This window comes from Meles meles, chromosome 15 (assembly GCF_922984935.1).
Source record: "Meles meles chromosome 15, mMelMel3.1 paternal haplotype, whole genome shotgun sequence".
Classification (NCBI taxonomy): Eukaryota; Metazoa; Chordata; class Mammalia; order Carnivora; family Mustelidae; genus Meles; species Meles meles.
Genome location: NC_060080.1, coordinates 26,256,093 through 26,280,283, shown reverse-complemented (window position 1 = coordinate 26,280,283; position 24,191 = coordinate 26,256,093). Strand labels below are relative to the sequence as shown.

The 24,191-nt window shown below is 39.7% G+C and overlaps 1 protein-coding gene across 1 annotated transcript in view; it reads right to left on the bottom strand.

The window, feature by feature from the left end:
- The window catches only part of TTC27 (tetratricopeptide repeat domain 27), a 179,306-nt gene that overhangs the window by 74,288 nt on the left and 80,827 nt on the right, over positions 1–24,191 (bottom strand). Inside the window, exons 11-12 of the mRNA XM_045979984.1 lie at positions 13,798–13,893; positions 9,524–9,646 (exon numbers count right to left, since the gene is read on the bottom strand). Coding sequence (XP_045835940.1) covers positions 9,524–9,646; positions 13,798–13,893 — 219 coding nt within the window. The remainder of the gene's footprint in view (positions 1–9,523; positions 9,647–13,797; positions 13,894–24,191) is intronic.

Below are 24,191 nucleotides of genomic sequence, written 5' to 3'. Positions count from 1 at the left end.
CTCAGGTCATGATCCTGGAGTCCTGCGATCGAGCCCCGCATTGGGCTCTCTGCTCGGCGGGGAGCCTGCCTCCCCCTCTCTCTCTGCCTGCCTCTCTGCCTACTTGTGATCTTTGTCTGTCAAATAAATAAATAAAATCTTAAAAAAAAAGAATAAAACTATATTCCCAAACACAAAAAGGCATATATAAATGGGCAACTGGCTACAATTAAACTGGGCTGCTTGTGGGAATCCTGTTAGCTGCAAACCCCAAAGACTATTCCTCTACCCAAATATACATACATATCTAGGCTGTTAGAACAATCTGTTTTATTCTGTAACTAATTATTATTCTAATTATTATTCTAATCATAACTAATTATTATTCTTAATACAATTTTGCGGCAATAACTACACCAAGTTAATCTCAGTATAAAATGATATCAGCTGAGGCAAAAGTAGAACCTATAGTTATGGCTGAATTCACGCTCCCCCTCCTGATAATGGCACTGGTAAGCCGCGCTGTTTAGAGCAAGGGTCCCACACTCAAATGCCCAGAGATTCTTGCCAGTTTTTGAGATTATGAAGCAGGCTGGGGAGTGAGCCCATAAAAGATGGAGCCAGTGCTGAACTCCAGCCGTGTAGTACAATAATGTGGGAATGTGGCCTCGTTTTCCACGTTGTTTGATTCTTTAAGAGAAGCCAAACAAAATACTTCCAGCAATGTCAGACTTAGGGTATTAAACTTTCACCTTTAGCGGACAGCAAGTGCGCGTTCTCCTGCCCTGCGAGCATTTAGGGACCGTTAGTCAGAAAGGCAGTTCAAACGTAAGCACTGCTTATAAACGTAGGACTCTGAGAAAGGTAACTAATATCTTGAGAGTCTGTTCTTCATTTGTGCCTCACCTACGAGAATGAGGTGTGAAATCCCCTAGCTTTTTGTCAGGCGCACAGTAAGCCCTAAGCGAATGTTTGTGTTCTTCCTCAACTCTCTCCATTGGAAAACCACATTGGAAAGTAAGTTGCCTGAGGTTTCACTGCTAGAAAGACAGAAGTAAACAGAAACAGCTTCTGGGGATATTACAATTTTCTGTAAACCGTCACATTGGTCGACTATGTATAGTTCCTACCACAGAAGAAATGCTGTTGTCAACTGCTGAATAAGTGATTATGTACCTGAGCCGAGAGGACTAGAGGAAGTGAGGTCAAAGGGGAAAGCTTCTGATCATTACAAAGTTAAAGTTAAATTTTTCCGCATAAGGTAATTTTAACTAAACATCGGTTTTTTTATGAAAGCGTATAGAGAATCATGGGAGGAGATCCTAGAGATCTCAGAGAAAAAGTCTGTACAAGATAGAAACTGAATGGACTACTGCTTTAGAGAAGAACAGCAGAGGAAGAAATACTTAGCTCTCAATATGATGGCCAGATAGAATTTGGAATCTGTACATAATTCCATCTTAGCACCTGCTCTATTATACGAAAATATTCTATTCGTGTGGATCTGCAGTGTCAGGCCATAAGCTCCTTGGAGGTAAGTTCTGTCTCTTATTTCTCTTTGGTATACCACTGCCCAGCACACAGCAGGTACTCTATAAATGTTGGATAAATTCAACTGAAAATCACACTAAAGTCACAAAGGGCTACTCGTGTTTCATAAGGGTCTTCAGATTCTAGAGACATAAAAGATCCTGCCCATTGGGAACAAAGGGAGAATTCCTTCAGGGGACATGACCCGGCTGACATCAATACTGAGGATGACTAAGATAGAACATATCTTTTTTTTTTTAAAGATTTTATTTATTTATTTGACAGAAATTACAAGTAGGCAGACAGGCAGGCGGGGGGGGGCGGGGGGGGGACGGGGAGGGAAGCAGGCTCCCTGCTGAGCGGAGAGCCTGATGCGGGGCTTGATTCCAGGACCCTGAGATCATGACCTGAGCGAAAGGCAGAGTCTTTAACCCACTGAGCCACCCAGGCGCCCCAAGATAGGACATATCTAACAAGAAGTTAGTTTTAGTAAACAGAGAGGTCATATAGCAGAACCTGAATTTCACAGCCCTTATAACCCAAGTGGTCACACCTAGGAAATGGTCGCACCTAGGAAATGACTTGTTAGGACTAAGAACACGGAGAAACAACTTTTTTTACTGATATGTGTAAAAATGAAGTTCGATCTCTGGTGAAAAGGGAGATAAAACAGTTCGGGAAAAGTATTCATCCTCTGGTCAGAGCAATCATCAAAACCAGTACCCTTTGATCACTGCTTCAATCTCGTTACTAGCTATCGGTCTATTCAGGTTGTCAATTTCTTCCTGGTTCAATTTTGGGAGTTTATAGGTTTCCAGGAATGCATCCATTTCATCTAGGTTGCTTAGCTTATTGGCATAAAACTGTTGGTAATAATTTCTGATGATTGTTTCTATTTCCTTGGTGTTAGTTGTGATCTCTCCCTTTTCATTCATAATTTTATTAATTTGGGCTTTCTCTCTTTTCTTTTGGATTAGTGTGGCCAATGGTTTATCGATCTTATTGATTCTTTAAAAAAAACAGCTTCTAGCTTCATTGATACATTCTACTGTATCTCTGGTTTCTACCTCATTGATCTCTGCTCTAATCTTAATTATTTCCCTTCTTACGTGTGGAGTTGGTTTGATTTGTTGTTGATGGACGGGACTGGAAGAGATTATGCTGAGCGAAATAAGTCAAGCAGAGAGAGTCAAGTATCATATGGTCTCACTTATTTGTGGAGCATAACAAATAACATGGAGGACATGGGGAGATGGAGAGGAGAGGGAGTTGAGGGAAACTGGAAGGGGAGATGAACCATGAGAGACTATGGACTCTGAAAAACAACCAGAGGGTTTTGAAGGAGCAGGGGGTTGGGAGGTTGAGGAACCAGGTAGTGGGTAATAGGGAGGGCATGTACTGCATGGAGCACTGGGTGTGGTGCAAAAACAATGAACACTGTTACGCTGAAAATAAACAAATAAAAAAAAATAAGAAGAAAAAAAAACAAAAACCAGTGCCCTTGTTGGCTGTGATGTATGCCCTGATTTTGTGAATGAGCGAAAGTCATTAATAACTAGAATGTGTGACAAGACTGGCCTGGCCCTCATCTGACGTGACATCTGCTCAGTAGAGAGGGGCTATGAAGTGGCAGAGCAGCAACCAGAAGAAGCCCTCCTGGCAAAGAATGAAGGGGGTAAATGAACTCTAGACCCAGATACGGCGCTAACTACGAGTGTCTTTGAGGACTGCAGAAATGACAGCATCAGGCTTAGTGGCTAGAGGCTTGTTCGATAGAAAAAAGGCAGGCTAAGAATTTAAGGTCCCTCTAGCGGTCAGATCTGGCCACTTGACAACAGTTTTAGGTTTAAAAATGTGTGTGTGAGTGTGTACATACAGCTCAAACAACTTTGGGTGTCATTTACTCCAGTCTTCTCCTCAGTGGCTGAGCAAAAATGCATCCTGATGTTCGCAATTATAGCGGCTGGCTCCCAAAGACAGGCGGAACGGGGGCGCCTGAGTGGCTCAGTCGGTTAAGCATCTGACTCTCGATTTCCACTCAGGTCATGATCTCAGGGTTGGGAGATCAAACTCCTCCCTGGGTGTGGAGTCTGCTTAAGATTCCCTCTCCTAGCAGAACGGCAGTTTGCTCCTCGTCTAAATTCTGGTCCTATAAGCAGCAAATGAGAGGTGAAAAGCGCAGAACACTTCATCCCACCCCAGTAGTTCGCCCCCAAGTAGCCTTCTTCTGTGTGGCAGTGCCTGGTCCTATCTACTCTCTCACTGAGCCAAGGGCTCACTAATTGCTTTTTACATTTATGTGTCTGACAACACCACACTCTGGCTTGATTTCCCAAAAGGAACTTGCCAGCATAAATACTCCAGGTCCAATATAAAACAGAATAATTAAAAACAGGCCTAGTTATCGAATTAGCTGCTCATCTCCTAGTTGCATTACCAAGTGACAGAGTATATTTTGCCTCTTTTTCTCATTCAAGTGGGCACAACAACAGGTTTTGGCTTAAAAACTGAACATCTAATTTCTTTTTTTTTTTTTTTTTAAGATTTTTTTGTGTGAGAGAAAGAGTGTGTATGCATATTAGTGGGGAGGCAGAGGGAGAGGGGAAGAGAATCTCAAGCAGACTCTGCACTGAGCACGGAGCCCAAAGGGGGGCCCAGTCTAACCACCCTGAGATCAAGACCTGAGACGACACCAGGAGTCAGCCACTCAACCGATGTGCCACCCAGGCGCCCCTCGAACATCTAATTTCCAAGGGATGAACAACAGCCCCAGTGAGAGGCAGGTATGGAGAAAGGAGTGTGAGTTTAAGAGAAAAGGTAGGTCTAAGCTCCGATTTCAAAATGTGCCACTTACTAAGGCTAATCAGTAAAGTGGTAAAAACAATTCAGACTTTGTATGCTGTTACATTAAAGAGATTATTAGAGTAAAAAATTAAAATGGGAGGGGAGAGATCTCCTAATTAGTTTTTAGAGAGAGAAAACATGGCAGGAGTTGGAGAGTTTCTTTTGTCATATATAAAGTCCAAAGAGAGTATCTACTTGGAGATTTGCTTCAGTGCAATAACTATTCATAATGAAAGACTACAGGTCATTTAGCAAATATTTGGAAGACTTACCATGTGCCACCCCTGTGCTACGTGTTGGGGAGACTTCTGTAAGTACTATAGACATAAATGTTATAAAATAGCTTACAGTTTAGTAATTGAAGTAAGTCGGCAAATGGGACATCAGAGTAGTTTGGGTGCCACAGGAGCACAGGGAAACACCCCAAATCTGAGAGGGAGGTAGCCGGGAAAGGTCACTATGGAAAGTAATCACCAAAGAAAAACTTGAAGAATAAGTAGCAGTGAGCTGTAGGACAAGCTCTAGAGAGGCAATGGCACATACAAAGGTCCTGAGGTGAAGCAATGCTGCAAAGTCAAGAAATTACAAGTAGTGTCAATCTTGTGGAACTTTGAGCACAACCTCAATGAGCAAGTACTAAGGGGGATGAAGCAGAGATAAAAGTAAGGGGATAAGGGTGCCTGGGTGGCTCAGTGGGTTAAAGCCTCTGCCTTCGGCTTGAGTCATGATCCCAGGGTCCTGGGATCCGGCCCTGCGTCAGGCTCTCTCCTCCGCGGGGAGCCTGCTTCCTCCTCTCTGCCTGCCTCTCTGCTTACTTGTGATCCCTGTCAAATAAATAAATAAAATCTTAAAAAAAAAAAAAAAAAAGAGTAAGGGGATAATGCAGTTAGCAGCATAAGCAGGAGTCAGATCATCAAGTGGTCTGTAAACCATCCACACTAAAAAGCTTAATCCTGGAGACAAAGGGAGTTACTGAAGAGTGGGAAAGACCTGATCAGATTTATTTTTCAGGAAGATCACTCTGACTGCAGTGTGGGAAAAGAGTGTGGGAAATCTTTTGCACCACATTAGGAAACTAATTTAGAAGAAACCTTCGCTGAGGTGCCTGGATGACTCAGTCAGCTGAGCATCTGACTCGTAGTTTTGGCTCAGGTGGTGATCTCAGGGTCCTGGGATGGAGTCTGAGTCAGGCTCCATGCTCCTCGAGGAGTCTGTTTGAGGATTTCTCTCTCTCCCTCCTCCCCTACCCCTCCTCCCAGCTTATATGCTCTCGCTCTCTCTAAAATAAATTAATTTTTAAAAAAATAGGAAACCAGGGTGCCTGAGTGGCTCAGTCTTTTAGCATCTACCTTCAGCTCAGATCTCCCGGGATCCAGCCCCATATCAGGCTCCCTGCTCGGCGGGAAGCCTGCTTTTCCCTCTACTGCTCCCCCTGCTTGTGTTCCCTCTCTCGCTGTCCCTCTCTGTCAATTCAATAATAAAATGTTAAAAAAAAAAAAAAAAGAAAAAGAAAACAGAAACCTCCCTCCCACCTCCCCCTAAAACCCACACCAACTGCTAAAAGAATCTCAACTGTTTTAGAAATAAAACATTTACTTGTAACTTAAAGGAAAAATTTTAAAGAGCTAATGGCTACAATGATCTGCAAACAGCAAAATTAAAGATGAAGCTATGTATCTCAGGTAAGCTTGTTTGCTAGGAACAAGAGAAAAAAAAGAGAGGTCCTAACCTTACCATTCCACTCCCTTTATGCCTACCTCCCGCAGGCAGTTCATACCAGCTCAATCTTTGTCTTTCATTTAGGGACCAAATTTGTGCACCAAAACAAGAATTTGTCCATAGGCTTGGGGAAAGTGCTAGAAGTGTGCCAGATAACTTTAAAAAACTAAATGCTAACAGATGAGAACCAGTTCTGATCCCAAGGTCAAGCAAAATTAATCGAAGCTATTTTGCCAATGGTCATTAAATAATGAGAATATCTGTTAAGTAGCGATGAAATTAGAAAGTCTGAGACCCTACAATAAAGGGTGCGAGCACCAGAACGATAATTAGAGTTAGATACTTTCTTGAATTTGCCTTTTAAAAATAAATTATGCCATTAAGCACTAAATGCAAGGATTAAAATTTTGCAAACTTCTAGTTAAATCAAATGTGGTGACAACTACTGGCACATGACCAAATACTAAAAGAATCTCAGCTGTTTTAGAAATAAAACATTTGCTTCCAGCTTGAAGCAAAACTTTTTAGGGTCTCTGGTTAAAGTGATCTGCAAATACAGCATAAGACTAACAGGTACGGGAGGCGCCTGAGTGGCTCAGTGGTTAAGCCTCTGCCTTCAGTTCAGGTCATGATCTCAGGGTCCTGGGATCGAGCCCCACATTGGGCTCTCTGCTCAGCAGGGAGCCTGCTTCCTCCTCTCTCTCTCTCTGCCTGCCTCTTTGCCTACTTGTAATCTCTATCTGTTAAATAAATAAATAAAATCTTTAAAAAAAAAAAAAAGACTAACAGGTACGGGAAGTCTTTTATGTGACAAATGAAATGCTAAATCAACCTTTAAAATAAAAAACTCGGGGGTTGTTTGGCTGAAACTCACAAAAGACTTTAAGACAAGGTAAATGACTACACATTCCTAAAAATTAAGATAAGTAAATTTTCTAGAATAATTAGAAACATGGAAATTAATCATTTTCATAAGACAATGCTTAGAAGATCATGTGCCAATTAAAAAAACAGTAATACTACAATTACGTTAGAGGACAGAGTCAAATATATTCTTTGAAAGAGAGCGATTCCTTACTTTTTTCTTCTGCAATTAGAGAAAGTCTCAGCTTTCCACACTTTCTAAAAATAATTACATAAATTTAGTATTTCAAAACATGCTTGGGAGCTTGGGATTCAACAACTTAATTATTTCAAAAATCACTATTTCCAAAACTACTGTGATTTTACATACAGTGCATTTATTTAGTGACCAGTGTAAGGGACTAGCATAGTGAAGAATGACACAATGGGAAACACATCAGACTGAAAATCAAGATACTCATTCGCCCACTTATTCCTTTGTCAAGCAGCTGAATCCTGCTTTAGTGCCAAGCTTACAGCCACTTAAAAAAAAAAAAAATCCTCAAAGAAACATAATACTATATTTCATCAAATTTGGGACACTATCAATCATAAGACAAACTTCTAACTAATAAAGAAAAAATGCTTTCAAATAAATGATGACATAATGCCTTGAATGAATCACATCAGCATCTCGTTGCTTTGATATTTTTAAATTCTATTCAGAAAGTCTGGTAATTTTTCCTGCCTTCAATACATTGCTTGACATTTCAAATGGCAACCTCTTTATATATATATATATATATATAAAAACATATAAATATATATATTATATATATATATACACATATATATATATATCTCTACAAAACACAGCTTCATCTACTAGGGGTGTCCTTTCTTGGCTCCCATAAAGCACTTATTAGTTATTTTTGAAGAAAAGCAAATGAAATTGTGATGATTTCCCTAAAGACAAATGCTTACTTCACAAATACAAATTTACATCTCTCTACTTTGTTTCTGTCCTTTTCTGTGTATTCAGTGACTTTTTTGTTTCAATGCCAAATCATAATAAAATCTTTCATGAAGATATTCTAAATGGCAATTATATCTACCATATGTAGCAAGGATACCAGGTACATAACTGTTGAAATGACGACAGTAAACAGAACTGGGACTAAGTGTGGACAAGCTCAGGCAATGACAACCGGTCCACATGGCCACCTGACAGCCAGCAATTGGAAGATACCATCAAGTGTGAGACACATTCCAAATTCAGAGTGAAAAAAATGTATCTTAGAGTCACAGCAGTGAGAGCAGCCAACACACATGGGGCGCTGTGAGGAAAGCACAATCCTACCTACTTGACAGACGTTACATCATGAAAACCCGTACAGAGGTAGATGAGGAAACTGAGTCATGGCGAGAGGAGGGCAGGCAGGGGTAAGTTGCCCAATACCACAAAGCTAGCACGTGGCAAGGCTAGCAAGGGGCCTCTGGAGCTAATAATCAGGAACCAGCTTTGTGACCTGAGGCAAATCTCTAGAGATGCCTTTCCTTATTGCCGAACGGAGGGAGCTGGAACAGATGGTTATGGAGTTCTTTCCTGGGATGAAAATATTAAAATTCTATAATCTTCTACAGTAAAACTTTATTCCCATGCTGGCTTCTCCTTACACTACAATGCAAACCTTCACTGCCATTAGTGATTAGTGGAAGGAATGTAACTTTTACTACTGGTCTAAAATAAGACATACTTAGGAAGGTATTTCAAAAACAGACACACATGTACTTGTACCACTATTTCCTTTTTTTAGGGTGATGGTAAAAAGTTGACTATAGAAATAAATGAACCAATGTGTGGGTTTTTACTCTGCTTGTGTACTACACTTATGATAGAAATTGAGTCATTTCACAATTTAATCCAAAATTAACATATGACTTCAATGTGTCTGTTTCAACAGATACTCACAATGCAGAACTCCTTATTCCTTAAAAATTTTTTTCATTTATGATGGGGAAAAAAACCAACAAATTAATAACAGATATAAATATTGCAACATTTTTCCTCTTGAGCCAATTTAAGGGTGGAATTAAATGTGCATTACACACTTGACAACTCTTCTGCCCTCAGGAGGGTGGGGGGCCACACCCTTGAGATTTCCTTCTAAAGGCCCACCCAACTGCTCTCCCTCCTAGGTAACCCTCCCTTCAGCCCCACAAACTCTGATCATCAGGCAACCCAGTGATGCTTAAAATAATTCGTAATATTTCACGTTGAAGTTGTCCTCAGGAAGAGAGTTAGCAAAGAAAAGAGATCAAAATACAGAGTCTTTAACACTGCCATTATTCATCCCCAAACATCATCCATCATATCAGTTTTGGCTTGCTTTTCTCTTTTACCTAAACACGTACATGTACACTCATAAAATTATTTGCCCCAACAAAAATCAGAGAAAACATTAAAAAGATTTCTGGCGGAAAAAGTGAAAAAAAGAGAAAGTAAGTGAACTACCAGCAAAAGTGGGTTTAGAAAAACAAAGCAAGTGAGAAAGACGCCCCAAAATAGAAGGCTCTTATCAGTACGCAGAATATTCCTATTACATACCTTCCCGTGCTGCCCAGCTCTCTCGTAACAAATGACAACATCCTCCCACATTTCAAGCTTCTCAAATATCTGAAGGGCTGAACTCGTGCATCCCAGTTCAAAGAGAAAACTTGCAAGTTGGCGCTAGAAGAATCAAGTTAAAATAATGAACATTTCTTAATGTAAAGAAATTCCCGTTTCACTTGTGGGTGTGCTAACCTGCCATTTTAAGGGTCTGCTTACTGTAATAAATACATCATTTCTACAATTTGACCTCAACTAATTAGAAATTTGCAATGATTCAATCTTTACCTTTCCTTTAGCAAGTTTCTTTACAGGGTAAGGAATTAAAAAATTAATATAGGAGCTTTTCAAAACACTCCATTTATCAACTTTTTCCTAAGAACTCAGAATAACTTACAAGGCAAAGAAAGTCAGCATTTCTTTCTTACCTGCAGATTCTGTGACCATCTCTGAATTGTAAAGCTGAGATGCAATAAATCAACTTTAAAAACTCTAGTTAGAATGCCTGGTATCAAAAAGATAAGTGTTGGTGGGGATGTGGAGAAAAGGGAACCCTCGTGCACTGTTGGTGCGAATGTCAGCTGGTGCAGCCACCATGAAAAACAGTATGGAGGTTCCTCAAAAAATTAAAAATAGAACTACTGAGTGATCCAGCAACTCCACTTCCGGGCATTTATTTGAAATGAAAATATTCACTTGAAAAAAAATCTTCAACCCCATGTTCATTACAGCATTATTTACAATAACTGAGATGTGGAAGCAGCCTAAGTATCCACCAAAGGATGAATGGATAAAGAAACTCTAGTGTGTGCATACACACAACACACACACACACACACACACACACACACACACACAGAGGAATATTACTCAGCCATAAAAAAGGATGAAATCTTACCATCTGTGACAACACAGATGGACCTGGTAGGCTTATGCTAAGTGAAATAAATCAGATGGAGAAAAACAGAGTATGATCTGACTTACATGAGGAATCTAAAAAAATCAAATTCAAGAAACAGAACAGACTAGTGGCTGCCAGAGGTTGAGGGGTAGTAGTGAGAGAAATGTGTGAAGGTGGTCAAAAAATATAAATTTCCTATTATAAGAAAGTTCTGAGGATATAATGTACAGTTAATAATACTGAATTATATACTTAAAGATGCTAAGAAAATAGATCTTAAAAGTTTTCATCACAAGAAAAAAAATCTGTAATTATGTGAGGAGATGGATATTAACTAAACTCACTGTGGTGACCATTTCACAATATACAGATATATCAAACCATTATGTTGTACACCTAAAATTAATACAATGTTATATGCCAGTTATATCTCAACCTGGGAAAAAAATGAGATTGAATTCAAACAAATAATAAAAACTCTAAGCAGTTGACATAAATGATAGAAATCTATACATTAGCACTTGTGCACTTTATTCATGAAAGCATCTCTGGGTCTTCCCACTTAGATCTACCTGGATTTATTTAGAATACATTCCAAAAAACTTAACTACTTTATTTCCCAGCCTTGGCAGATTAAAAAGGGGGCAAGTTGTGGTAAGTTACTTAAACTATTATGAGTGGCTCGGTGGGTTAAAGCCTCTGCCTTCGGCTCGGGTCATGATCTCAGGGTCCTGGGATTGAGCCCCATGTCGGGCTCTCTGCTCAGTGGGGAGCCTGCTTCCCTTCCTCTCTCTCTGCCTGCCTCTCTACCTACTTGTGATCTCTATCTGTCAAATAAATAAGTAAAATCTTTAAAAAAAAAAAAAAAGTAAATATATTATGGTTTATAAGTGGTCCATCCTGCAGGCATGGAAAAAATACTAGAAAGGTTTAAAAAACGAGGTTTAGAGTGGTTGGCTGGCTCAGTCAGTAGAGCACGTGACTCTTGATCTCTGGGTCATGAGTTCAAGCCCCACACTGGGTGAAGAGCTTACTTCAAAAAAAAAAAAAAAAGTTCATAAAGTTCTTGCATAACGCATGGAGAATGCATTGTTTTATATTAGTGGAGAATGCATTGTTTTCTGTTAAATTTTACTGCTCTTTCAAAATTCAATACATATTTAAGAGTTAAGAAGCCAACGGACATGGAAAATCTAGGTTGACAAAATTAGAAAGTAAAACAAAATGTATCTGAAAGTTTTAAGCTAATTTTTTTTAAAAAAATAAAGGGAATGATCTAATTCTTCAGTATGCCATGGATCTGGGGGAGCTGGAATAAACCTTAGTGCTCACATGGTAAGTCGTTTAATCTTTTCATTTAATAGATGAGGAAAGTTATGGCATCCATGATGTTAGGGCTAGCTAGAGGTATTCTCTTTTTATGATAAATTACGCTACTACACTCTTTTATTTTTATCTTTAAAAATAATACATAAAGATATGGTCATTCCCTATAATGAAAGAAAAAAACAATTTAAATTGTTAATGAAAGAGGATGTTTATCTAACTGCCTAAAGATCCTAAAATCCACAGCTTCCTAAATAGATAAACATTTTGCCTAAATTCTATTTGAATAGTATTTAATTTTCCTAATGCTTCTATTCAGAGATGGACTGAAAGCTACACCCTCAACATACATGTTTGTCATAATAATAGCTCAGAATCTGAGATGCTGATCCACCACAAACCACACAGGACAAGGCACTTAATTTCATAGAAGGGGTCAAAAACATGCCAAAAAGTTCCAGCTGTTAACACCTTCCTGATAAAGGTACTCCTTTTGAGATAATGTAACAAAGTTTTTCATTTGCCAGTTATATTGAGATTCCTTCAATAAAGTGAATTCCAATGTGTAATAAATCCCCTACTTTACTCTGTGCTTAAGAATATGACATACTCAGGGCGCCTGGGTGCTCAGTGGGTTAAGCCTCTGCCTTCTGCTCAGGTCATGATCTCAGGGTCCTGGGATTGAGCCTGACATCGGGCAATCTGCTCAGCAGGGAGCCTGCTTCCCCCTCTCTCTCTGCCTTCCTCTCTGCCTACTTGTGATCTCTCTCTCTGTCAAATAAATAAATAAAATCTTTAAAAAAAAAAAAAGAATATGACATACTCAAAGAAATTTAACAATGGGGATTCAGAGTCATTGAACGGTGGGTTGGCATTTATAATTCTAAATCACTACCTAGGTGTGTATTTCACGAGAGAGGACAGGAAGCTGGCTGAAATGACAATAGTTACTAAATCATCTAGAAATTTCTGCCTGTCACCATTTCACTCCACTTAATCTCTCAGTATCACAGCTTCCTCAACTATAAAATGGGAGATATTTCACACAATTGTTGCAATAAAATAAGATAATGTGTGCAAAATGCAGAACAAAATGCATGCATCATACTAAGTATGCAGTCAAAGCTGGTTGTTATTAGCTGCCATAATTACAACTCAATGAAGAGATAAGGAAAGGAAACTAGAATAAAAATTGGGAAACCAGAGATCTACTTCATGAACAGCTATGTGATCAACACTGGAAAAGTGTAGTTAATTGCACTGGGCCTCAGTTTTCTTAGTAATACTAAGAAACTGGACCTGGTATCTAAGTTGCCTTCAGGGCCAAAAAATTTACAAAATAGGGGGACCACACCCGTGACACAGGTGCCTGAATCTCTATCCCAGTATGGAGCCTTAGGAGCTACCCTAGGTATTCTCACATCTCAGAAAAAGAAAGGTAGTCAAGGGTTATCTCACCAGATAGAGCAAGAAACAAACGCTTTAAGTTGTTTTTGTCAACAACTTGGTTAAAAGGTTCATTCTCAAGCAGGAGGTCCTAACCAGCTTTTACATATAAAGTTGATTCCAAAAATGAAAGCTTCTGTGGTTCTCTCACTACTTAATTTCAAGGATTCTATTTAATCTTCTCTTAAATTCCTTAAAGAAACATTTTTTAAGATTTTATTTATTTATTTGACAGAAAGAGACACAGCGAGAGAGGGAACACAAGCAGGGGGAGCTGGAGAAGGAGAAGCAGGCTCTCCAATGAGCAAGGAGCCTACTGCAGAGCTCAGTCCCAGGACCCTGGGATCATGACCTGAGCAAAAGGCAGACGCCCAACGACTGAGGCGCCCAGGTGCCCCTTAAAAATGTTCTAAAAGTTTAATATCACTTTAACCAAAGGAGCATTTTGAAGTAACTGGCAATCCCCAGCTAGATACTTTTGTTCTTTTCACTGAAATATTTGAAAACTCCAACACAAACTGAAAAATCATTCCTTTCTAATGTACTTAACTTTCTTTCAAAAGCAAAGTAGTTTCCATACAAACAGCAAGAAAAATACCTGAATGGCCCAGTGAGGGGGTACTTGACAGCAATAGAAAATCTTCAGACGTTCCAGTACAGATGTAGTCTTATCTTCGAATTGGTCTGCAAGAGCCTTAAGAGGATACAGCATAATCAGAATCCATATGTGTAATAAACTTTTTTAAAGATTTTATTTATTTATTTGACAGAGAGAGAGCACAAGCACGGAGAGCAGCAGGCAGAGGGAGAAGCAGGCTTTCCACTGAGCGGGGGGCCTGATGTGGGGCTTGATCCCAGGACCCCAGGATCATGACCTGAGCCAAAGGCAGACGCTTAACTGACTGGGCCACCCAGGTGCCCCCACAAATCACTTTGATGAGGTGATGAAATGTGTGGATTTTTTTCTTGAATTTCTTCAAACATTTAAAAAACTTTAAGATTGACCAACGTTAACATAAACGTGTACATTAAAGACTTATCCAGAAAATGGTTTTTAAAACTAAGACTTCCTATAATGACTCACTCAAAGAACTAGCCTTAATAAAGTAGGGTTTTTACTTTTTCTAGGAAAAACTGTTCTTTGGCTTATTTCACAACCATAATTCACTCTGACAATGGCACTTGCTAATATAAATCAGAGAAAAAATTATATGAAGAATTTCATTTAGGACTATCATCTCAGGAATAAAATGAAAGCAAAAGGTGGGTTGGTCTGTTTGGTCACAGAGGGCAAGTTTTCTTCCTCTTCAGCAACAGAGCTGTAAGGCAGGACATTCGTTCACACAAGACCATTCTTGAGCTACAGTGGACAGCTACAAGCTGCATGCACTGAACAGGCCTCCTGCTGGACTGCAATACCTACACTGAATAACTGAATTTCTGAAGCTACATCAGGAAGCATATCATTAAGACCAAAATGGCAGACTGTGAGAAAAGGTACCAATGCCAAGTGCAAGGTCAAAGGCTGGCACCATCCAGCGGTCAAATGATCAGTCATCAGAATAGCTCATATATTCAGCATCAAAGTGAATGCAGCCACACTCTGAAGTTTCTAAGCAAATGCATGGACAATGGCCCCGTTACCCTGATCGTCTTCACCTGACTTTTAATATGTTATTTAGTTTATCGTAAGTATATTTTGTCTGACATACACTTAGACCTTCTCTCAACTATGAATTATCATGATCTTTTCTGCATAACGCAATACTCAAATTTTCTTTCTTTTCTTTTGCCAGTTGACTAGTTTTCACAAGGCTATCTTCGGAGGATTTCATGGTAACGAGAGGTCAGTGTTAATTTTCCGAGGTCATTGCACATAGTGTGGTCATGTAGGAGAAGGTCCTTGTATTTAAGGACGAGAAGCACTGTGTTGGCAACTTATTTTCCAATACTTTAGGATACCAAAAAACAGTTGCAGTGCACTTACAACTTTTCTATGTTTGATACTGTCTCAAATCTTTATGAATTTGTAAAATTGAAAACCTCAAAAAAAAGTAAGAGAGACCAAGTCTAACTTCCTCGGAAGAAAGAAAACAACAAGAGTCTAACATATCCCAGTATAAACCCAAGACAAGGAGATCAGTTTCTAAGCAGGAAAACTGCTCCCAAATTGGAGGCTTTCTATATTTTACTAGGTGGGAAATACATTTGTTAGCCTAAGAATATCCTGTAGAATGAGAGAATACTCATTACATCACTTCTTTGACAATCCAAGATGTTATTCAATCAAGTCCGTCAGAACAAACTGAGACATAACCAGACTCTTAAACCATCTTGGTCAAAATATTTTTAAAGCTTTCTGGCCTTAGTTCAGAGAAACTTAATAGTAAAAAGGTTGCATGCTTCTGCCCAAAGCTGTTTAGTTATGAGAGAGAGAAGAAAAACTGCTGGCTGAATACATATGGTTATAATACATAAATAAAAGGCTCACAGAATTAATTCATCAACAGGGGGACAAATTTTTCCTTTTATCTGTTTTTTTCTTAAAAAGAAAAAATAACAAATGCTTATTTAATAACAATAATACAAGCCCAAGTCAACATCGTAACACCTATTTTTATGAAACCCTAATTACATGAAAAATATTTTCAAACAAAACTTATATTGCTTGCTGTAGGTACTGCTTCTAGCTAAAACAAGCCAAGTGCTCAATCAAAACTTCCTAACATATTAATAGCCAGATGATCTCAGAGTATCTAAGTATCTCTCATATTCTCAGATACTCCCCAAAATCACAAAGACCACAGGAGAGAGATCAGAAAACCAACACTTACCTGAGTTGGATACCATGAATAAGCCCCTGCACGAGTACAGTCACGCTTCATAGGAACGTGATTAGGCCGTAAGTATGTAATGATTATGACAGAATTCTCACCTATTTTCACTCCTGCACAAAATATACTTTTTCCTACTTTAAGTATGACAGCCACCTAAATAAGATCTACCTACCCATAGAAAAGTATTCTGGCAGAGTCCAAGCTTGGTGACTGGAAAGAACAAGGCTGTCTCAGAAATAGAGGCACTAGATGGGAAGGAGGGCAGGTGCTGGGAATGGTTGAGGGTCTAGGTAGACTACCTGACTAAAAAAAAAAAAAGAAGAAGAAAAGAAAAGAAAAAAAAAATCTACCTACCCATAAAATTAGGAACATTAAATTAATATACAAAAGAAAGGGATGATGGGGTGCTGCCGTTTGCCTATAACCTCTACTGAATTCAAAGGACTCTTTTCTATTTGCTAAGTCACTACAAAGACAGGGACATCTTTACAATATATCACTAGATTTCTCAGAGCAAGATTTCTTTTAGCAACTCATTCTGAAATAATTCCATTATATCTAAACAAACTGGAGTCCTTTGCAGGCATGGTAAATAATTCTGCTGTATACTAATAGACTTAAGTGTTTTATAGGAAAAACCAGGCTAGTAAGGATAAGTGACCTGGATTCTGTTCTAGGTCTATCTCCAATAAGCAAGTCGTTAAACCACAATGGTACTCATCTGTGAAAGGATCATTGCGCTTCCAACGTTTGATGGGTATATGGTTCTATCAAAAGAGTATTTTGTTTCATTTCAAGCATTTGAGGGGGTTTGTTGGTTAGTTATAGGCATCATAAACTGAACACAAGTTTTCTTAGAGGTAAACCAAAGGCCCAGAAAGTTTGGAAGATAATGGTAGGACGGTCAGAACCAGGTGATGGGACTGAAAGAAAGTGGAGTCCCAGGTACTACTGTGTGGATCTATGTGCGTGAACATGGACATGAACAGTGCACTCCATGAGAAACTGGCCCTATGCGAGCTTTCACATACTCCCAGAAATATAGGTAAATGGTCTCTAATGCAGCAGCCTACCCTTCTACCATTTTCTTTTTCCAGTTTCTAAATTCATGATTTTCACACCTGAAAGTCATAGGCATCTGGTGAAAAGTTAAAATTGGTACAAGGAGGTGGTCTTTAAGGAAAGGTGGCAATGCCATAAATGAAGAGAGACAGACATGCAAATATACCCTCAATCAACCATTAAGAATTGGATCATTGAGAACTGAAAGCAAGACAGTATTGTCCAGGAGGGTGATGAGATGTGGATGAATGGGAAAGATGATGAGTAAGGAGAGAGGAATGGTCTAGGGCTCCATCCAGAGGTGGGGAAGAGCCAAGTCACAGAAAATTCACATATACCTGCTGGGACAGACCAACGATGACTTCATGATGCATACATTGTTAAGATATGACACTGTTATCGAGTTTTAAGGCTCTCTTTTAATGTATTTTCTCCCCAAATGCCACTTCAAAGCATTTACACTTTGAGTATCCTTTGAGAAGATTGTACTTATGCATACGGATTCCCTAATCTCATGCAAAAACCATTCTCAAACCTTTCAGGAGCCACAGTACCACAGGTCAGGAGATATTTTACAGAATAGAGAACAAAAGAATATGACCACAGAAAGCAATGATGTGTCCTGTCTTCTCACGGCTCTGTTTTCAGAAGGGAAAGAACTTCCACAAAAAGCTAGGGAAAATCAAGCCTACATTTTAAAATTAGCACATGGAGAATGATTTAGTATAGAAGGATAATTCTGAACAAGGTCTGGTATGATTTAGACCTTATTTATGTGCTCATATCTAAAAGTATGGCACACATATCTTCAAAAGAACAGAGATAGTCCCTAAGGACCAACCCTTTCACTGAAGGCTATTCATTCTTGCTAGCGTGATATCAGAGTTTTTATCATCTTTCTGAAGAGCCAAGCAGAAATTAGCCAATAATCTAAAAGGTATGATCATATGCCAAATCACCTTGCTTTGTTGTACAATCTCTGTGCATGTGTGTGTATGTGTATGTATGTGTATAAAGGAGGGTTGGATTTATTATAAAAATATGCACTTAATCAAATATATCCAACAGTTGGGCTGAAGAGTTTTCTCTGACAGGAGTCTGCAGTCATTCAGCTATGATTTACAAACCCCTGAGTCCAAGAAAGTTGCCAATAAGATCAAGGGGAATGAGAATTAGACCTATTACAAACAGTACGTATCGACAACACCATTAACCTATTGTTAGACCAACTGTACCTCAGGTATAGGAAACTGCAGCTCAGAGAAATAAAAATGACTTGCCCAAAGTCATAATGCTATGAAAAAAACAGACCGCCTGATTCCAAAGACCAAGTTGACAGCTTTGTTAAAACCTTACCTTCTAACTAAGCATAAAATTATCAGAGGTGTGAAACCAAAAACTACCTTCTCAGTAGTAAAATATTCAGAACTCCATAACTGGTTTTTCCCCCGTACTTAAATCCCATAACACAGGAGTCAGGGTATGGCCTGGTCAAGAACTTCACTTACTGCTTCCTGTTCTAGACACAGAAAAGAACTTAGTGGATGGGCTGGTAGAATCTGGGTCTACTGATGAGGGCTGGGAGAACCTAGATGTCTTCTTCTATGATTCCAGAGCAAGTAGATGAACATAAAAAGGCAGTTCTGAAGGAAGCCCAGATAGCCACCTGGGAGCACTCCCCTTAGTCAGACCTTAGGTCAGCAGTTCTTAAACTATGCAGTTTCAGGATGACTTTAAATGCTTAGAAATTATGTGGGACTCCAAAGAGTTTTTGTTTATGTGAGCTATAATCTATCAATACTTACCATATTAGAAATTAAAACTGAGAAATAGTTAAATATTTATTAATTCATTTTAAAATAAAATAACATGCATTGTATTAACATAAATACGATGTTTTTAGGAAAAACAACTTTTTCAAGTCTTGAAAAAAATTGACAATGTCTTACATTTTTGGACATCTCTTTAATGTCTCACATTTTAATAGATGACATCTGGATTCTTATACATGCTCCTATAATCAATCTGTGGCAATATATTTTGACTGAAGTCTAGGAAGAAAATTTGGCCTCATACATCTATGTGGTTGGAACAGGGAAGAGTATGTTAACAGCTTTTTCAGTTAATTGTAGACATGATTCTTTGACACTACGCCAAAATTCAACATGTGGAGACTTCTTAGCACTACCTGCAATGTGGAATTTTAATCCTATCAATAAAGTTTTCTTTGTTACAGTAAAACCCAATGGTAAACAAACAAACAAACACTCCCTGCTCTACCTTGAACCTTGAATGGATCTTTTACAGATGCTTGATTTTTTAACATCCTATATTAGTCATCTGGAAAATGCACAGGTCTTCCACATGCTGACACATTTCATATAATATTTAAAAATTATATGCCTTAATATCACCAACAATCTCAGGGGAAAACTCTTAACCAAATACCTAAAGTACTGGGAAACTGTCAAGTTTCATAGTTGCAGATACAAGTTTCCCAAAACTTAATTTTTTTTCTTAAAAGCTCAAGAGTTTATCATTGGTAACAAATTACGATCACTTATTCTCCTTGAAGTGATGAGCTCACTTCATGGTTTGTTTTTCTGAGAAAATTTCTGCCAAATACACAAGTTTGAATACCCTACATGTGTCAGTTGTTCTTTCAAGAAAAGAGAATGTTCTAAGAGCCAAGCAGGCAGCTCAGCTGTTTCCGAAGACAGCCACAGTACTTCAGCACGAGGCCCAAGTGTTTTCTAAGTGCTTCCCACTTCACCACACAGAATATTAGGAAAGATACAGTGTCAAGGGTAAAGACTTAATAACATAATATTCACTGCTTTGTCAAAGGCATCCATAAAGACTTTTTTTTTTTTTTTTTTTTTTTTTTTTTTGGTGGGAAAACTGACGGCATGGTGGTGAAGCATACGATGACTCCCAGCACGGTTTGGAGCTCCCACCTTGATTCAGGTGAAGGGGCCAGAAGTCTGACGCGCCCCCCCCCCACAACCTCACACACACACACACTGTTTCTGCTGATTCAGCATGCACAGACTGAAAAGGTAAATAATATCTTCATATTATTAGGGAGATCATTTTGACCTGTGGATATTCTGAAATGGTCTGGGGACCCCTAGGGTTCCACAAATCACCCTTTGAAAACTGCTGACTTAGAATTAGCAATGCGCTGTCTCAAATGCCATCCCCACATCTGCCCACCTCCAATTTTCTCCCCAAACTTCCCCTTGCTAAGTGTTTAAAGAAATATTTAATGGGGGGGAGGGGCAAGGGGACAGGAAGAGAGAGAATCTCAAGCAGGCTCCACGACCAGCTCGGGGCCAACACGGGGCTCAATCTCACAACCCTGAGATCATGATCTGAGCCGAAATCACAAGTCTGATGCTTCACCAGCTGAGCCACCCAGGTGCCCCAGGAAATACTTACAAGTTCTTTTCCATCATCTTTAAAAAATTAGGAAATGAGAACACAAGTCAGCCTGTTTATAATCTACAAGGATTGTGAGAGTGCAAAGGAAAACATATTTGTAATTAAAACCTAAGTGGAAGTTTTAAACTCCAAGTATCACCTTTTCTAAAAAAGTTAAAGTAGTAGGGGCGCCTGGGTGGCTCAGTGGGTTAAGCCGCTGCCTTCAGCTCGGGTCATGATCTCAGGGTCCTGGGATCGAGTCCCACGTCGGGCTCTCTGCTCAGCAGGGAGCCTGCTTCCCTCTCTCGCACGCTCTCTCTCTCTCTCTCTCTCTGCCTGACTCTCTGCCTACTTGTGATCTCTCTCTGCCAAATAAATGAATAAAATCTTAAAAAAAAAAAAAAAAGCATTTTAAAAGTTAAAGTAGTTAAGTTGAATGATAATTACATCCTACCTTCCTCAGTAGGTGTCAGGGCTAAGCTCCTGTTCCTCAGAGCTCAATGTCCATTGGCCCCAGACTCTGACAATAACACTCTCATCTAAGGTTCCTTCTGGTACATGGTCTCCTGTTAAAGCACAACGCTGGCCTCCAGACCTTGGTAAATAGCTCTGCTATTTAGCTCTGCTCTCTAAGCACTGGGATGTGAGAGAGAAAAACATCTGGAGCTACTAAAAATGAACAGCCGACCTCTGCCCAAGGCAGTCTGTCTCAGAAGCGCCCACAGTCACCACCCCGTGCCGACCCCAAATCCCTGAGGACTGGGCTGCAGACCTATATTTTAACAAGCACCTCAGAAGTGGTTCACATGTCCGGGCAAGTTTGGTAAATGTTGCATAAGGCTGTTAGGATGTGCACAGGGTATTTTCCGAGGGAAAACTGATATGTCCGTTGAGTCAACCCAGTCCGACTCCGTCTACACAACTTAAATGTGTCCCTGCCTGGAATCTAACTGGAGTTATCGTTTAGCGTCACCTTTGGGAGCTAGCATCCTTTCTTCCTTGCCTTTACTCAAGTTCCTTTGTTCTTACCATTTTTTACATTTCCATAACTTTCTAGGGGTTTTAATGGGTAATAGGGTAATAAAGTTCATTTTATGCTTATATCACTTGTCCCAGTCTTCATTCCACTTATGTGAACTAACCAGCGCCTATTTTGTACAAAACTATTACGATGAAACCCATATCCTGGTTTTAGCCTCTCAGCCCTCACGGCAGCCCCTTAGCTTGGCCTTGGCAAAAGCCCCTTCTCGCCCGTCTGTGTGTTCTCCTCCGTCCCGGCACCTCATTGGAGAGTGAGCATTCCATTTCCTTCCCCATCCACCTAAACTGCTGGCCTTGAGAGGGAGAATTCTGCAACCCTAGCCTTTCTCACAAAAGCCTGTATTCACTGCTTCCTGCCTGTGTTCATGCAATTCCTCTCCTCTAGCTGATGCCAGGTCTTTTACTGATCTTTTGTCTTTTTTAAGCCAGTTCTCATAGCTTCCTTAGAACACTGCAGCATGATGGATTAACTTGGAAAGCATGGATTTAGGTAAGTCACTTAAAATCTCTGTCCTTCATTTCTCTCATTAGCAAACGTAGATAATGCCTACAGGCTAGGATTATTTGGCACCCGGCAGATAAGCGGTCCGTAAACAGTAGTAACTATGCACAATTCTAAATAAACAGTAGTTAGCCATAATCATTCCAACATTTAAAAGCACAGTAACAGTCACAGGAGCAAAGCCTAGTACACTTTTCAGTAACTCCCAAATGCAGCAAATGGTGACTAACGCAGGTGAAGTACAGAGCTAGAACGGTCATGTTGTCAACTTCCGGCTTTTTAAAAAACTCAAAGGCACGTCTCAGTATATTAAAGGTGAAGCACTGTAATTTCCCCCAAAGTTTTTCAATTTCCCAGATTGTAATGACTGCTTTTAGTCAGTCATATGAAGGATCATACTGCTATTATCATATGATAATACCAGTCAAGATTTATTGAGGGTTTACTCTGTGCCGGGCACTATTCCAAGCGTTTCTCAAACGTTAAGTCTTCTAATCGCCCCACATGTGTGTGCGGCAGGCACTACTTACTGCTCTCTCCGTTCCACAGACAGGAGGAGCGAAGCACAAAAGGTTGGGGACTTAACCTTGGGTACGTTATGTGATCTCTCTTTCCCCCTTGGATTGTGAGGTCTGTGGACAACAGAAGCTGGTACTTTTCAGAAAACAGACCTTCTGATACTGAAGCAGGCAGAGAAAAACAGAGATGGGAGGATGCAGGCGAGAAAAGACAGAGAGAGAAAGACCTGATGATCTGTTTGAGCCCCTGAGTGCAGCTGGCACTGAGACTGGCGTACCGCAAGGCCCCCCCAGCAATAACGGCCAGGACATCTCCTCTCTTCCAGCCAGTCTGAAAGGGGTTTCTGTCCCTCCAATGAAAAGATTCTTACTGAAACCTGTTCTTAAATTTTACTGAAGTAGAAGGGTAAAGGGTTTGAAAGACTCTAAACTTCAATCTGTCCTTCACAAGTACCTTTAGGAGAAGGATGTTCAAAATAAGTATAAAAATCAAATGCAATTTCTCAAAGTTTAAAGCCATACCCACTTGTGAGGCAAGCCCAGTACAGCCACAGTCAGTGGGAATTACTAGACTGTGTGTCCCACAAGGGCCCATACTCTCCCACTCACACAAATAGTTGCACATCAAGGTCAATACTAAGCCCACCAAGTACAATGCCATGAGGATGTGCTTTTATGAAGCGCGCGCTCTCTCCCTCTCTCTCTCCCTCCCTCCCTCTCTCTCTCTATATATATATAAATAACAGAGCACACACATATCCCAAGATGCTAAAATATGAGAGAGAAGTCTTTAATGCAGAACAAATGACTAGTCTGTGATACAAAGAAAAAGCTTCGGTTTTTTGGGATGTTGAGAAATACAGAGTGAACGTATTTCTAGTTAATTAAGTAAATTCGTGGACTCTAGTGCTCTTATCACTTCTAACAACTTCAAAAAGTAGTGATTTATCCACGTAATTCATCATTTTTTAGGAAACCCTGTAAGGAAAAACTAACATTCCTTTATCTCTTTTCCCTCCTCTTAAAAAAATACAGCCAACCAAACTGTGAATTACTACCTTCTGGGAACGCTACATTAACCTCTGTGATCACAGAGATCGCTCTGTTCCTGTTAGCTCTGGCACTGGGCTGAAGGTCTGGCCTGGAATGATACTAGAACGGCTAGTCTCTACAGCTTGTGGATTACTCAAATGCCAGATAAAAATTTAATCTTTAATTTAGACAATCCCCAAATAGTCCTGCTAACAAGTAGCTAATTCAAACATGATTTTTTTTTCCAAATTCAATATTCAGCAAACATCTACTGAATGCCTATTCTAAGAATGCAAAAATAAATGAAATAGAGAACCTGACCCCTCAAGAAGCTCACATTCTGGATGTGAAGATAGAAAGGTTTCCAAACAAAGTATAATACCATTTAGTAAGTGCTAAAATATAGTTTGGGAAACACAGTCTGGGGCACCTAGGTGGCTCAGTCAGTTAAGTGTCTGCCTTTGGCACAGATCATAATCTCAGGGTCCGGGGGATGGAGCTCCACATTGGGCTCCCGGCTCAGTGGGGAGTCTGCTTCTCCCTCTGCTGCTCTCCCTGCTTGTTCTCTCTCTCTCTC